This window comes from Pelmatolapia mariae, linkage group LG12 (genome assembly GCF_036321145.2).
Source record: "Pelmatolapia mariae isolate MD_Pm_ZW linkage group LG12, Pm_UMD_F_2, whole genome shotgun sequence".
Lineage (NCBI taxonomy): Eukaryota > Metazoa > Chordata > Actinopteri > Cichliformes > Cichlidae > Pelmatolapia > Pelmatolapia mariae.
The window spans coordinates 1,637,979-1,656,004 of NC_086237.1; the positions used below are offsets into that span (position 1 = coordinate 1,637,979).

Here is an 18,026-nt window from a genome sequence, read left to right on the forward strand (position 1 = left end):
AGCTGTTCGCTTGTGTCATTTCAGGTCCACAGGAGCTGTGATCTTCTAACAAACTTTTTTCACTGACCTTGACCCAGTAAGATAAAGCCTGACAAAAATAAATATGCAGTTCTGTACAGAATCACGTAATCTTGCATCTTTGTGTTACTGGTTATAGGGCATGTTTTTATTTGGGGCTTTCAGTGTTTGGGCACTTTTCCTGGTGACATCTGGTGCAAAAACAGCCACCCTAACAGGGTCGTTCAACAGGTTCAAGGGGATATGACTTTTGAAGTAGCAAAACTCATACTTAGGTGGAAGGGAGGGAGAAATGTTATACATAAATATGTTACTCGTATATTCTTCCTTATATTATTTATTTATTTTTTGTTGCATTAATCCACACCACAAACAGATAATTGCATTGTCTCTCCCGCCACTGTACACTGCTCAGAATACATTAGTCAGCTTGGCAGACGCTTGTTCACCAAATGTGTGGACGCATCAGATGAAAAGGTGGACTGAGGCCTATAAATACGGCTGCCTGAGTGTCCGGTGAGCCAGTGTTAAAACCCTGCTGTACCACCTGAGGATCTCAGCCCGAACCTCTCTGAATTCACTCCTGCGAGCGGTGTTTCATTGTTGCCGTCCGGTGTTTCTTTTATGGAAAGAAGCGCCCACAGCGAAATATTTTGTCCTCGTCGCTTCAAGTACGAATTAATCGCGTCCACGCTCTATTAACATGTCGTTTCCCTGTGCGTAAAATGCCGCGCTTAGTGCGTCCTGGCGCGGACGATTGCTTGGAAAATGTGCGGTGTCTGTCGCGTTTCCATCACGCCCCGCTGCTGTGGGTCGGTGCTGAGCAGGAGTGGCATCTCGGCGACAAAATCTGGATGAAAGAGCGTCCTTTAGAGCTCAGGCATGCATCGAGAAGTGAGATCATTGGCGTTATAAATATCCCCGTGCCAGCAGAACCACTCCAGCTACTGCAGCCGGGGTAATGCCTAGGAGCGCTGCATGCAGTGCGTGCGCATGGTTTCTGGTGCTCAGATCTCAGGAGCGACACCAAAATGCTAGAAGTGGCCTCGCGGGTGTCTCCTTTTTGAAAGAATGAATGTTCCTCTTTACCTTCTGACCTTCGCTCACTTGATTTGCACCGCTGCGGGAGCTCAGCACGTCTCTTTGGAGCGCCAACTTCTGGAGGAGGGGATCCGTTCGGGACGCAGGACTTGCAGACTCTACTGTAGGGTTGGCATCGGCTTCCATCTCCAGATTCATCCCGACGGTAGAGTCAACGGCAGCCATGAGCCCAACCAGCTGAGTAAGTCATTCAGTCCGGCCTCACTGTGCACGAAGCAGCCTAACTACTAATTTATGAAGGTCTGAGGCATGGATGAATCCGGTGCGTCCCGCTGAGAATGCGCACTTGGATCCTGTGTTTGTTCCAATTGATCCCCGTTCTGTCTGCAGCGATGTCTATTTTGACTGCCATCCCTGCAAGTTTGAACAATGATTTACACATAAAGACGGTAAGGAGCGTGCTGCTAAACTTAGGCTGTCCGAGCCTGTGAAATATCTGAGCAGGCATCTGTTTGACGAGCCTTGTTTGTGTCTCTCCGGGGATGTTGGCAGGTAGACTATTTGTAGAAGTAACAGGTGCAACAGGATGTATTGGACTGCGACTCAGCACGACTGACATAATCGCAACAACGCGACAATATGCACAAAAAAAAAAAAGATTTCCTTTAAAACGTTTATTGTTTGTTGTAACTGCAAAGTTAATGATTTGAGCTGCAGACTAGCGCGCAAATAAAGTATTAAAGTGAATTTGATTTTCAGATGATTTAAGAGAAATGAGATTCTGGAACCACAAACAAATGCTGATGTTTGCAGTGCAGATATTCGACTTAAGCGTCATCCTGCACGCTGGATTGTTTAGGGCTGAAATTCTGAAATATTAATGATCATAAATGACAAAGATCAAACAATTAAAAGTTGATATTTGTTCTTGCTGATAAATGCATAACAGAATTCAGGAATCACAGAGTAATATAGTTAAATGTATAGGTTGGGTATGAATCTTACAGCTACCTGTGTGTTTCTGAAGGGACGGACTAAAAAAAATCCCCCTATAGATTTGGAAAATTGAATTATGACTTGAAAAGTCTGGGGTGTAACCATTTCTTCCTGTTTCAAATTCATTTACACCTCTAAAGGCAGATGACTAACATCACAGTTTCACTAAATAATCTGACTTTTAGAGCATGCCTGGCAATTTGAAAGCTATCTGTTCACACTAAAAACTCCTTCACACTCAAGTAGATGTTGACCATGAACACTAGTTTCCAAGTGACAGCACAAAGTAATGTGCAATTTGACTGTAAACATTTATCTAAATAAAAACCCTTAAGGGAAAACGAACTGTTAAATTTAGCTGTTTCAAAATGCAAAAAGTCCCACCTCCCTGTATGAAGTCCTGTGTCAGCTAGGCCACAAAACTAAAGCCATAAATCAGATTTTCAGCTTTTACTGCACCATCAGATCCTTCATCACTCATCCGTTGACGAAACAGCAAAAGCTCACCGTGAAAGTGCACTTGTGCCTCCATTTCATGGTCCCCTTTAGAAGAGTTGTCAGGTTACATGGATTTCAGCCATGTGGTTTTGAAGCCTGCATGACAGGGCAGCAGACTAGCAGGAGACTGGGCGTCTTGGATTTGTAATATGAAGATTCTTTTACCATCACGCAGCATCAGATTCAACTCTTAGATTCAACTCAAATGCTCACATTCGAGTTTGGATGCGAGACCTTTCTGCTTCAGGACAGCGGTTCTTTATTTATTGATTTATTTCTGTGTGGGTCCAACAGTGTGTGTGCATTTTTGGGGAGTTAGTTTCACAGTTCATTATATTTAATCTTTTGTTTATTGCAGTGGTTCAGGGACTTCTTCTGGCATTGACCACTTCAGAAGCAAAAAAGGATTTATGCCCCACACCCCACAATTTACAGTTTTCTCAAAGTTTTTTTTTTTTATCATAAAAAGAATTTGATTTAAATTTTAGTGACATAAAGATCAGCACAGTAGCATTCACACTGTCTTGCTGTTTATATTTCCCTCATAAATCATATTAAGCTTAGGTTTTCTCTATACTTTTCGTATGGCATTCAGTCAGTACTCTCACCTGCAGTAGTCTCTGAGCCAGTGTGTTGTTCCTCTAAATGAAAAAAAGTGTATTTATCCAAGTTTATTCATGGCTCAAATACTCACATAAGCCATCAGCACAGGTAAGGTTTAGTTCAACATGACACTCATAGGGTTACATTCTTATCACAGAGTGCTATCACTTAACCCTGTAAGACCCAATCCATCAAAAAATAGCCAGAAAATTATGATTTTTTTTGGAACTGAGATGTTTATCAACCCTTATAACAAAATCCACTTTTTTTGCTATATCATGCTGTGTATGATATATTTTTATTATATATTTTTTGTATCACATTTGTATCAATTGAGTGTTTTTGGCAACATTTTGTTAACAGCAATGTTAATTTTAGACCAAAAAAGAGTTTTGTCCATAACATTTTGAAATTATGGCAAGCACTGATCATGTTGATGAGATACAGGTCTCAGAAACTTATTTATCAAATATGATACCAAGGGCATTATAGGATTAACTATATCAAGCTTTGTTAGCAAGATATACTAATTTACTAATCATAACTAAAGGAATAACTGTGGATGGTCTGTTTATGTAGTTAGCTCGCTGCACTACAAATCACTGACAATCCTCCAAACATGGTCCAGTTCAGTGGCACGTCCAGTTAGGCACGTGCATTTGTTCAGAAAAGTTCATCTGGTGTATTTGATGCAAATAACAAACACTTTGCACATCTCCATAGCAACACTTTAACGGTACACTTTTACGTTTGCATAAAATGTTTTCATTAATAATAAAATGGTTTTGCTTATTATTTTTGTATGAAGCTACTTTGGTATTTGGTCCTTCAGTGTTCAGCCATTAAACATGCCATGAACACTGAAGGAGGCGATGGTGTAGGTTTGTGCCTCAGGAGGTGTTCTTCTGTGGCCCCCAAATATTTATGCACTAGTATCCCTCAGTTTGGTTCTTACTCATAACAACTGATTCCTCCAAAACAGCCCATAAAAATCTTTCGTCATAGAGATTTGGAATAATTAAAGATAGAACTACTGCTCCGTGTTCCCTTTTTTCTATTCATGCAAACACTAGCGATCTAAAGAAGCCTACTAAAGAGCCCACTAAGAGATAAGTCTCAAAGGTGCAGCTGAACAGGATAACAGCGCTGACATGACAGCAGAGTAGATCATGTCAAAGTCTGTTATTCGGAGTGAGGACGAGCAGCAAGAGACAGAAAATCACAAGATGAGTAAAAATACATCCTGTCACCAGTCAATCATCAGATCATGTTGTTTGTCCTCTTAGGTGTCCTGGAGCTCTTTGCGGTTTCTCAAGGGGTCATCGGTATCAAAGGGGTCTACAGTAACAGATTCCTGGCCATGAATAAAAGAGGACGGCTCCACGCAACTGTAAGTATCCCACTCAGTTCCTACACTATTAAATTCACTCAGCACATACAGTGTGTGGATACTTGAAGGGGCACAAAGCAAGTGCTGACTGGAATGTTGTTGCCCAATTAAGCGGCTTTTAATATGATTAATTAGTTATGTGCAGTTTGGATTTATAAAGGTCAGGGCCTTTTGCTAATGTTTACACTGTCATATATGCTTATATATTGTATGTTCATCAACTCAAAATGTCAACTTTATTATTGTAGGGTCTTTACCTTATAATATATATAGAGCATTGACATGACTGTTGGTGCTATACTACTAAAGTCTTTATAAGCTACCTAAATGAAAAAAAAATGAGGACAAGATGTGGATACAGACAATAAAACATGAAATGCTAACACAAGAAAGAAGTGGGAAATTTGGCTTCTGACATTCGGTATGCTAATGAGCGTAAAAGCATTTGGTAATGATCTGTATTAAACTTGTAAATCTGAGTATATGATCGATTATTCAGAAAGTACCATTATTCTTTATAAGTGCACTAGCTAACTACTATAGCTAGCTTTAGCTTTCTAAGAACAAACTACATATGGAGACAAATACCTGCTACTTGTAATTATGCTCAAGTGTTAGTCACTCACCTTGTTTGGTTAGTGAATATGCCACTCAGTAGCATATAGTGTAGTGCACTGGTGACTGCTGCTGCTAGAAATGGGTCTGTCAAGAAGTGTGAAGCTGGATGAAAGTGGCAAATTTCTTATAAAAACATACCTGCAAAGACCTAAAAACTTGAAGTATTGTCTTTGTTGACCACTCGTCGTGCTCTGAGACTTCCTGCAAACATATAAACTCAGCACCAGAATTTATTAACGGTTATTTTCTGCTGATATGATGCTGCTTTCTGCTGGAATCAAACATTGTTTGGACTCGTGGTGCATTTCTTCACTAGAATCTTTTCTGTTTGTTTTATTTATTAGCTTGTGCAGCTTTATATCTGTGCTGCATAACAAAAATCCCTAAATCTGACATCAGCATGTCATGGCACACTGCTGTAATCTGTAGGCACAGTTTTGAAGATTTTCAAATTCCCCCAAACACACAGTAAGCCCAAATCTACCCACAGCAGCTTGGCCTCGCCGCCGTGAGCAGGCTGGACAGCCAACAACCAGCCGCACTGACGAGTCATCAGCGGGAGTCTTGGCACGCACAGACATAGAAGCAGCTCCCGATTAGCATGTGCTAATGTGAAGAGCAGATTAATTCCAGTCTGGGACGTCTGATAGTATAAAGAGGAGTGAGCCATGAACTGAAAATCAATATGCTGAGTAAACAATCAGCTGGACAAGCAACAATCAGAGAGCCGGAGCGTCTGTGAGCTGCGGCGGTGCTCACGCTGAGCGATTTATGGCCCCTCAGCTCCCGGCATTGTTTCATGAAACCATGTCAGTGGGAAGCGATGCAGTGTTTTCCCTCAAAGTGGATTCTCAGCCACAGCTTGTTATTAAAATTATACACATGTGACTGTGTACTATTCACCAGCAGAGATTTGTTAACCAGCTTATATTAGCCCCGAAATAAACTTTTTCGAGGTCTCAGTTCTTCACAAACAAGATTTAAATGTAAACTACATCAGCTGGATATTAGGAGAAAACAATGTGACATAGCGCTGTTGGGTATTGCCTCAAACTGAAGGCAATTATTTTTGTTCTTCTGGAAGTCTGGAGTACACAATCACCAAGGCTGTGGAACCACCACAACTGCTTTTGGTTGACTCTGTGGAATCCTTTAAAAAGCAGTTAAAGACTTAATCAATACTTTTGAATTGTTTTGAATTTGCATTGTTTATATTTTCTATTTCATTACTTAATGTTTTCTGTATTTTAACTTTTGTGTACAGGGCCTTGTGACTGCCTGTCTACGAAAAGCGCTTAATAAATAAACCTTACCTTACAATCATCACTGGATCAGGGATTTTCTGCTTGGTACCACAACTCCATGCCATGAACTGCGTGGCTTATACTATGCAGAGATCACCGACACTGTAATACTAATCTGTTGGTGGTTTTGTGTGTTTTTTAGTTTCTATGGACCAAACATCACACCTTAATGTTTCCAAGGATTATTTATTGGCTCCTATAAAAGTGTTCTTGATATACCATCTCTGATTTTGAGGCCTCGAGATGAGTGTTTTCACCGTCACTTGACAAGTGAAGTCAAATATGCCACAGATGGTCCTCAATTCTGAGCAAAAGCTGCATTTTGGAGAGTGATTGACCCAATAAACCCATCAGGAAAAAGTGTTAACAGAGGTCAAATCAGAAATCCTTTATCCGATAGACGACTACGGGAGCAGAAATCTTCCTGCAGCCGTAGGTAATTCAATCTGGTGGCCTTAACATAGAATTCTGGTTTAATGCACTTTGCACTGGCTTCTTTTCCACTCTGGAAGCTACATTCATGTTTTATAACCTCATAGATCACAAGTGTGACCACAAAACATTTTACACTACACTAGGTACACTATCATTGGCTAACGATGTAGTTCTACCTATTTTAGCCTCATTTTCAACTCTAATGAGGACCATGAGTCATACTGATAAATTTCATGTATTTGTTATGACATGAAAGTAGTGACTGACCTTATGAACTCCCCAGGAAAGCTTTTATTCAGACTATAGAGCAAGGAAGCCATAGACATCTATACAAATGAGAGTCGCCTCCTGCTGGTTAGTTGAAGGAATGCATGTTTAAGCCACTTCAACATTGGCCTCACTTTCAGATCCATTTTCTATATATAGCATATTATTATCTGTAAAATAACTCTGAAACTTTCAGTGACATCTGTCTTGATAGTTGGAGTTCAGATTTTTTCTTGCCACATTTCAACACTTTGCTGCCTCTGCAGGATGATCTCAGGCTTTTACGCTTATATTCTTGTGCACATTGCAGCTTATATAGTTGATATTTTCTTTCTTTGTAGTAGAGCTTCGCTGGTTAGATGCCTCGCACTCTGATAGTCTCGTTGCTTCCTGCATTTGGAGTGTATTTTTGCCTCCAGAGCGGCTCTGCCTTCAGAGGAATATTTGTACAGTTAAACTCCAATCTGTGACTACAGCTGCACTGTGCTATTTAACTGCCTTGATGATTTGGTGGATGTAAAACCTCGGGGGCCTCAGGAAGGCTCAGGCCTCGCGGCAGGGTGTCAGGTGACGTGCTGAACTGTATCTGTTGCATCGTCTGTCATATTTACTGTTTAGATGTTTTCACAGTGGCAGTTTATTCGCTGAATAATGGGCGAGGAGACAGATGCACATTGCTCTGCGTGACCTACTCAGCAGGCTATCGCAAACATAATCTTTTGAAAGGTGAAAGGGTCGCCAGCATTTGTTAAACAAACAGTGAGTAAGGGGTTATAGATAAAAGAGAGAGTGATACACACATACATAGCTAAAAGCAAGCCTGTGTAGTGGCAGAAAATACCACTAATCACTTTAATTTGTCACAAATAAAATAATTAATTAAAGAAAGGCCTCACCACCAGGAGCTGTGCTCAGCCTGCACTTCAAAATGTGAAGTAGAGTTCTTCAGCAGACACTTATCATCACTGAGGCACAAAATAATGCCAGGTGTTAAGGCCCTTGATGACATCTCTGCCATCAGATCAGATAACCTGACTAACACAACAGCAGGATCGTGTGTGTGAGTCAGAGGGAAACAGAAGCATTACAAATATGTCAGGATTTGTCTTTTTTCTTGTTTCCTAACAAACAGAACAGGGAAGCTATTAAGTAACTAAATAACTGATCATTTAAATTAAAACACTCATGCATTATATCCTTTGTTACAATAAAAAGTAATCTAATGTATTACTTTGTAACAACTGGTCTCCTTTTATGCAAATGATTGTATAAATGGAACTGTATGATGTACAGTCAAGTTATATACCAGGTTCAGAGAAGAAAGGTGAGTTAAGTTACAACTTCATGTTGTTGGTTGAGTATTTCTGAAAGTGCTGAAATACTAAGAGTATCCCACACAACCATGTCTAGAGCTCAAAGTCAGTTATCTAAAAAAAGAGAAAATAATTCATGCCAGAGATCGGAAGAGAATAGAAAGACTTCCAAGTGATAGGAAGGCAACAGCAGCTCAGATAACCACTCGTTAAAAAAGAAAACCTACCAAAGAACATCTGTGAATGCACAGCACACTGAACTCTGAGAGAGACCACGCTGCTTGGTCTGATGAGTCTCAGTTTCTGCTGTGACATTTGGAATGTAACATGACGGCATGGATCCGTCCTGCCTTATATCAACAGTTCAGGCTGCTTGTGGTGATGTAATGGTATGGTGGATATTTTCTTGGGACACTTGGTATCAAATGAATATGTTCAAAGGCCGCAGCCTACATTAATATTGTTCCTGAGCACGTCCATCCTTTATGACAGCAGCGTACTCATCTTCTGACGCCTGCTTCCCACAGGATCATTCGCCATGTCACAAAGTTCATTTCAACACAAACTAGTTTCTTGACCATGACAATGTTAAGAAATCAGTTGCAGTCAAACAGCCTCCACAGTCACCAAAGCTCACTTTGACACTTAGGTTTCAGTTTTTATTTAAATACCTTTTCAAATGTATTCTCAAAAATCAACTGAACTACATTGTATGCTTTGTTTCACTATATATCAGTAAAGGATCATTTTAAAATCACAGCGCATTTAGTTGGAAAAATCTAGGATGTCTTATTAATGTCTTACCTTTGTACCGAGTCTCTACAAGACGTTTGATATATATATATATATATATATATATATATATATATATATATATGAAATATTATTTAAAATGAAGCTCAAGGATCATGGGAACGGACCCTTTAAAAGACTGTAACCAATCCTGCAGGGTAAGAGCCAGGTTAAACAGCTGTACAAGCATTATGATTTTTACAATGAGATCTCTGGAATCTGGCTGCAGCTATTAAATCCTATGAAACGCAGCACGGGCCAAATCTTCTTCCTGGTATGCATGCTTATGTGTGTATACGTGCCTGCATGTGTGTGTGTGTGTGTGTGAGAGTACATTCATACATGCTCCAGTCAATTTGTTTCCAACGTCTAATTCCCTGACTGGTTCCAGAGAGGGTAAGTTGCTCAAATGTAGCATTTCATTTCAGTCCACCCATAGCTGTGACTCTGGAGTTCTATACTTTTTAAAAAAAAAAAAATCATCCTTTAAAAACAACAGCTAAAAGAAACAGTCGGTCACTTTGAATAACTTACAGGTTTGCGCTGTTCTGCTGCGGCCGCAGTGCACTCTCCTGTGACTGGCATGTTTACCGAACGCTGTAATGGCATCATTTTCTGCTATGCTGCACTCTTCAGCAAAGCAGAACAGTTTGTTTTATTTCAGAATGGCAGGAGGTTATACAAGGAAGTCATGCTGCAGCAAGAAAGCCGGCATCCCTGGGTACATGTCAAAGTTTCCCACCCGAGATATATTTAGGCACAAAACGGGAACATTCAATGAATATCTGCATCTCTGCGCATGACACGTGTGCAGAATGCAGCGCTGCATGCCAGTGTTACATTTTTACATCTCTTTCTAATATTTTGGTAGACAAAGTCTGATCAAACCTGCGACCCAAATAATACAATTTTAATGCAGTCCAACTACGTGCGTCAGCTCCATCTGGAAAACTTTAAGCTTTATGGTTCTTCTCGGATAACCAAGCTATCGCAGGCATGTTAAGCAGTGTTTGGGAATAATATTTGGATCATTTTGATTATTAGTAATAATTCATTAAGGATTTTACTTTGCAGACTTGCTGATATTATCTGCATTATTCATACATGAGTAGTCTGATTTAAACCTGCCCCATTCGTCATCCTCTGTTTGAGAGCCTGGGTGGGATAAAAACTTTTGTTTCAACAGGAGGAAAAATCTATCTTATCCAACACAGTTTAGAAAAATACAAAAACTCTACTGATTAAATTGTAAGAAGAAGAATGATCATAAAAACACTGGCCTATGTCTTCATTTCTGAAGTTCTTCCTGAATGAGTTCAATAGCAGATGCTTTTTGAGTTTTGTGGCGTTGCTGCTGTCAGTGAAGGTGTGACTGTGATAATGAAATCATGTAGATGACTTATTAAACCCTGCATCAAGAAGTATCTGATGCTTCTGCACATCTGTTGCAATTATTGCACCACAAGCATGACCCAGCTGTCTTATTAGAAATGTAAATTCATGCTGTTTTTGTAGCGTGTGCAGGTCCAGGTTCAGTTCAGGTTTCTGTAAGTGGACCTGAAGGTAGAGTTTGGTAGGTGAACAGTAAATCCTCACGTGTGCATTTCCGGTTTTGCAGGAAAAGGACAAAGATCTCACAGCAAAGGAAATTTGTTACAGAAAGCACAGAAGCTTTTCACAGTAGTTGTGTTTATGTGCTGATGTGAAAGTGAGATCTTCTTGCAAAAAATAAAATAAAATAATAATGATAAAAGATTTAGTAATGACTTTTTCTGTGTCAGCTCACAAGGTAAACAAGTTTAGGTTGCATTGTATGTTTGGATATGCACAGATCAAGAATCATGTGTGTGAAAATGACTTGGGACTGTTTGCAAATACAGCAAGGTTCAATTATTCAGAATACAAGAAAAAATACAAGAAAATGACACGGAATAATATTTGTTAACACCCTGTATTTCCTTTCTTTTGTAGGAACAGTTCACGGATGACTGTAAGTTCAGGGAACGTTTCCAGGAGAACAGCTACAACACTTATGCCTCAGTAATCCACAGGAACCACAGGACAGGTCGCGAGTGGTTTGTGGCCCTTAATAAGAGGGGGAAAGCTAAAATGGGCTCCAGCCCCCGGGTCAAATCCCAGCATGTCTCTACCCACTTCTTGCCCAGGGTCAGCCTGCACGATAAGGGCGAGCAAGGCTTCACCATCACAGACAGGAGCAAAGAGAGGAGGAAAACCCCACTCCCACCACCTCCAAAGCCACCCGCGGCAAAGGCAAACATCCAAGCAGGAACCACACCGAGGCATACGCAAGTCAAGTACTGGCCCAAGTACAGGTTTGGATAGGTTTATAGAAATTGGACAAATGGACGTACCCCATAAACTGACAATGGTTATTTATCACATTCAAAGCATTCCAGGTATCTATGAACTGTGTGAAAAACCTCAAAGGGCTGCCAGGTACAACTGCTGAGCTTTTCTTTTTTTGCTGTGTTTGAGTTAACGATGCTCTGTCACATTTTACGTCGTCATCCGTGTACATACCGATGAAGCTGAAATCCATAACATTATAAATATTCTTGATGAGGAGTATTTGACAGAGAGTCTTCCAGTTTGTTCTGCTGTCTTGCTAGAATAAGAATGATGCTCTTAATCTTGCAGTAATGACACTACCCTCCCTACCCCTACTCCTTTTCTTGTTTGGCTAAACAAAAACGATTTCGTTCAGGACCACTGGTGGAAAAGAGATTATTTCTGTCTGCAGTAATGTATTTTTGGTCACGTGCTTCTGTTCTAGACTGCCAACCCATCCATGTGTCCAGGTGGAAAGCATAAGGCAATGTTGCCTGCCTCCTCATCTTTCTATGTTCATATATGGAAAGCTAGAAGTAAGGGAGGACAGTACCAAGAACCCTCCACGCAGAACAGCAATGACAACTGATCTGAGATTCACTGAGTCAGATGTGACGTGAAAGGAAAAGCTGAGGTTGCTAACTGATCTGCCAGTATCACAGCTTGACAAAGTGCTATGATTGATTATGACTCGAGTGAGGACTACATAGTTATTTTGTTTTGTTTTGTCAAATGATAAATAAAATGATGATCAAATGAAGCTGGCGAAACACCATTGTGACTTTTCAGTCATAAATTCTTTGTATGGGGGCCTTCTATTTTTTTTTCTAATAAAACATGTCATTTCAGAGGAAAATCATTTAAATTTTGCAATTATTTTATGAAATTATGTTGTGTACAATTTCATTAGGCCAAAAAACGTATCTCAAAGTCAGATCTGAAAATGCAACGTTTTGTATTATGTCTAAAATTAGCAGGGAGGTGACACATCTAATTCATGAATGTGACAAAAATATAAAGCAGATAATGGATTTCAGCTTTAAACACTAAAAAATAATGAGGTCATGAATATTTTCTTGTTAGTTAAATCACACATGCTGTGATCACTTTTTGATGTAATCTGTATTTTCAAGCCACTTTTTGAGATATAACAATGTCTCTCACTCAAAGTGATTCAGCCTGAACATACACACCGGCCAACTTTTTAGGAACACCAGATTTGTGATAATGAGCAAGAAAACGTGGACTGGCTCTCTGGAGGCTCCTCCTTTTTCTTGGACAGCTGTGAGGGATCATGGAGAAAACTGTCCATCAAAACTATCATTTTAGCAACCGGCTGTCCCCCCAAAAAATCCAGAGTCACGACCTCCCAGCATTCCACCCAGGAGGAGCGCACACCGCCGTCACCACAGGGATAAAGATGCCAAGAAAGAGCTGCCGCTTGTGTAGAGGAAGGTTCAAGCTGTAGGTGTATCAGATGGCAATGACCTCATAGGAGCACCGGGACATCTCAGGGGAAAAAAGAAAAGCTTGGTGGCGAGGAACGCAGAATGTCTCAGTTTGTTTTATAAATCAAATATTGTCTTTAATGTAACTGTTTGACTTATTGGAGACTGCTGCACATTTTATAAAACACTCGTTGAAATCAGTGTCATGAATTTACTCCATTGGCAAAAAATGCATATTAATCTATGACGAAACTATTTGAGCACACAGCAGTGAGTGCAAACGTTTTGAACGCGTATCTGATCACTCTACATTTAGTTTGCACTTTTTGTAGGGACATATAAGATTTTCTCATCTTAGGTTATGAAGCCACCCTGTCTCACAGAAAGAAAAAAAAATTCTATTTGTTTGCGTACATGGAGGTTTTTTGGTTTGCAAAACTTCAAACTAACGTATTTCAATTGTAGGAAAGTTTTAAGCCTACAGTAATATATTTTTAATGTGTGAGACACCTCGGAGGCAACCAAGAAAAGCGTGCTTTTAAAAAAGCGGCAGCTGTTTTATTATAACCCAAACCATGAAGTAGTTTAATTTCATACACCAAACCAAAGAAATCACATTCAACACTCCTGCCACCAAACAGAGACTTTTTTGGCTGTTACACCTAAAAAAACTACATTTACCCAGATATGAGTTAAGGTTGATAAATAAACAAACTGTATTTAAGTAGGGGAGAAAATAGGATGAAATTTGTGTCCATAAACAGAATTCTATATATTATTTTAGGCACTGCTGTGAGACTGTTTACTGTATCTTCAAAACATGATCAGGTCAGTGTCAAATTCACACTTACACCCATCAGAGCTGTATAATAATTTAAATGTGCTGTATTATATTGTTGTAATCGTAAGCATTACCAAATTGTCATTTTGCGTCCTGAACTACATCCATTCTCAATTTTACCAATTACAATTGAACACACATTGTTGGTGAACATGGCAACAGAATATGAACATGATCATAGAGGAGAAGTAGAAAATATGTAGCTTCACATGTTAAAGTTATTACACCGGTTATTACAGTGGAATAAAGCCATTGTAGCCAAGTGTTAGCCAGTGTTTCTGTTGATGTTCAGCTGTACAACTGATATTTCTTATGAAAAGCATGTAGCAAATGAATGAAGCATTTTCAACACTGTATTTATGCAGATGGCAATCTGTAGTTTTCTTGATGCTGTGTGTCTTGTTACAATGCTCTGTGTTGCCACTGCGTTGTGTGATCGCATCCCAGAGCAATATTTTTTCTACCAGATTTTTTTTTTCATAAAAATGTATGTACGACAAAAAGTTTTATGTAATAATACCATTAAAAATATATATCAACATGTATATGTTTTTTAATTGCATTAAGTGGGAAAATGCAGAAAGTGGTTAAACATGCTGATTTGAAGGTTCGGAGAGAAGGCTCTATCTAATTTGTGTGTTAAAGTTAGGTATCTGTGTAAAATATGGGAGTGTAGTATATTTCACTAAAGTCCTAATGAGGTCACCAATCTGTCACAGCAAAAGTCTGTGGCTGACTAATGAAAGACAGGTGTGTGTGTGTGCTGACAGGTCTGTGCTGGCTGACGTTCTCCAAATCCTCTGAGGTCATGACAGATTTTACTTTAGTCTAAAACAGGCCTGAGCACTGATTACTTACCAACAATCTTCCTGTCCTTTCAGATATGAACACCAGTGGGATCCCTCCTCCCACTCTAATGATCCAACATTTGACCTCATTCACATTTTGTGCCACTCTATCACTAAAAGATAATTTTTCTCAAATCTTGCTGTCTTCTATGAAGAGGTATGAGGCCAAAGGTCAGGCACAGTGCTAAAGTCTAAAGATCATGATGCTGTCCATACTGTATAACATGGTTATTATGAATTTTATTTCAAATCTTTAATCAAAATCTGAAAAATGCCTGTTGTGTTCTAGCCAGCATCTACAGTTACAGCTTTGTGGGTAAAGTAACAAAACACAGATTTTTATTTCAAAATTAGGATTCACATCAAACACTTAAGATACATTTTGGGCCATCTGTACACAGCAAGCTATATTATTTGTGAGCTACTGCCCTTAAAAACCATCCATCCATTCATGCTCTGCATTTGGAGCTGTAACTCACTCCCAACCTTTGGAATGGGCACTCCACCCTTTTCCACCTGAGAACCATGGCCTCAGACTTGGAGCTGCTATTTCTCATCCCAGCTGCCCCTTTAGTAGTTAGAGGCAGTCATTTAATAAAAGCAGCAGAATTATCTCATCTGCATGTAGCGGAGATGAGATTCTGAGACCACCAAACCCAACACCTTCCACCACCTCTATCCAGAAAAAGGTTCAACGAAATCAGTGACAATCAGTTTGACTTATTGCTGGAAATGCAAACTAATCTCTCACTACGACTATAGTCACCAAGCAGCCCAACTGCCCAATACCCAATACACATGAGCTGCAGCCCCCACAGGACACCCTAGATGCAGGCAAATGCCTTCTCCAAGTTCAAGGCAGGATTTATGTAAAACTTGGAGTATCAACATGGGTGAGTTATAAAAAGAATATCCCAAATACAGTTGTTATGAAGATGGAAACTACTTATAGAGGCCCCAAAAGGTTGATTCTGTACACTTTGGTTGCCATGATTCAAATTATGGCTTAAATGCCACAGCTTATGGCCTGCTCTTTAATATTGCTGATCATGTCTTCCTGCCAACACTTTGATGAATCCATGACATCAGGAACTGAAACTTGTTTTTGAGCAAAAAAAGTTCTACTAAGTATTACTTTGATGCTTCTAAAAATAAAGCACTTGGTGAGTGTATTTTATCAAGCTCACCAAATCAAGTAAAATGAGTGTAGAAAAAATAACTGTACATCATAGAATAAGAACAACAGAAGTTTCACATTTATTATTTAAAATAGTGTTAATAATTAAATAGGGTTTATTTCTAAGTAAGAAAACACTCTATGACCTCAGAAATGAGAAGCAGCTTGCGTGACAAAGCTAATCTTGAAGGTTGTTAAAGCTCTCCTGCTTTGCTCACTAACCCACTGTGCCTCCGCTGCCTTTTGTCTTATTTGTCTGTGTGCATACGTGCATATAGGTCATATGTCACAGGGCTGCTGTAGGAGAGCACATTCATAAGAAAACTTTTGATCGTTACTTCACTTTCCATGGACGTCACTGCAGAGCTATTAAAATTCACGCTGGATGGCAAAATTAAACAAAATGACAATAAAAATGATAATAACAGCCAAGAGTCACAGTATTTCTGCACATGAAGCTGAGAAAATACCCACTGAAGGTTTTCGTCTCTATTTTATAGTCAGAAAAGGTGCCAAATTGTGTAGATTTGCCAGGATTTAGAGACTGACATCACGAGACAGGATAATTTGTCGTGTCAGACACTATTCTAGTTTTATGCGTCAACTGAGCTCACATAAGTTTAAAATAGAAATATGGTGTTACTGATGACCTGTAGGAGCTTCTCTGATGGGATATAGACATAGATGGGATATTATTGCAGGTATAAACAGGTTGGATTCAGTGATTTACCATGTTCACCTTCTTAAGGATCAGCCGTGGTCAGTTCCACACTAAGTTTTATATGACTCTGCAGAGTCAAGATAAACCTCAGTGGTCACAATATGATCAAAAAGAAAGCTATGCATTTCACCACAGTGTTGGGGAGTAACGGAATACATGTACCGCCGTTACGTATTTAAAATACAAAATATGAGTAACTGTATTCCGTTACAGTTACCGTTTAAAAAGGTGGTATTCAGAATACAGTTACTTTGTTGAAATAAATGGATTACACGGCGGTACTTTCCTGTTTCATATTGTCGCGGGTCAGGACTGTTTGGGTTTGTTTGACAGCTACGCTCTGTTGTTCCAGGCGGCAGCGTTACGGTTGCCATGGTTACAGGGTGACGCTCTCTCTCTGCGTGTTTCCTGGGTGACAGAGCGCCTTTTTGTTGTTGTTGTTGTGCTAAGCTAATAGGCAGAATGCTACAGGTATAGCTCTAAACTATGTAGCCTCATGGGCAGTGTAGTCCGTGCTGCAGGGAGAATGGACTGCCATACTCGTTATGTGTCTGTGAGCGCGAGGAGGGAGAAAAAGGAAAAGTACGAGCTGTCATCGAGCAGAAACGGGAGCTGGAAGCATGTAAATATAATAATAACCACTGCAGCCAAGAAGAGTGCCTGACGAGCCCAGTTGTAAGTAAGCTATTAAGACTCAACTGTACGCTGTGTTCGTGTTTTCCTCTGAAACAATAAGTTCCGTTGGAGCAGCCTTTCAACGCCTCTCTCTGTCTCTCGCAAGCAAAGTTGACCCACACAACAAAGTAAAGCTAGTTTTCAGCTACGAGCCCGACACGGAACCCGCCGTATTAGCCAGAGGTCCCTTTACTACGGTTCAGAGCCGCGGACCTTCAGTAACAGTAATAAATCACAGCAATAGTACATTCATGTAGTTGTAAACAGCATGATAATATATTAAGTAATCCAAAGTATTCAGAATATGTTACTCTCATTGAGTAACGTAACGGAATACGTTACAGAATACATTTTGGGGCATGTATTCTGTAATCTGTAATGGAATACATTTTAAAAGTAACCTTCCCAACACTGCAGACCCATCTCATTTCTTTGTGTGTAGGCTGAAATAAAGCCACTGAAAACTCAACATTCATAAAACATTTTTTAAAGAAAGACAGTAAGACACAGTCTGAAACAAGGCTACAGTAGAAAGTAGTTACAAAAGCAACATCCTAAAGCTTCACCACAGCCACAGTTAAACAAAGCTATACAGTTCACACTTCCAACACTTTTTCTTCTGCAGTGGGCGTTAGATTTTCACCCAAGACCTGAGAAGAATGAGACTCTTCCCAAACTGGTAGGCTATATTT

The 18,026-nt window shown here is 39.7% G+C and overlaps 1 protein-coding gene across 1 annotated transcript; it reads left to right on the forward strand.

Annotated features, from left to right (window-relative positions):
- The first annotated feature begins 1,089 nt into the window (after window positions 1–1,089).
- On the forward strand, window positions 1,090–11,618 carry fgf5 (fibroblast growth factor 5). Its single transcript, XM_063490062.1, has 3 exons — window positions 1,090–1,300; window positions 4,443–4,546; window positions 11,247–11,618. Exons 1-3 carry the CDS (start codon window positions 1,090–1,092, stop codon window positions 11,616–11,618), a joined length of 687 nt encoding a protein of 228 aa, XP_063346132.1.
- The last annotated feature ends 6,408 nt before the right edge of the window (window positions 11,619–18,026 follow it).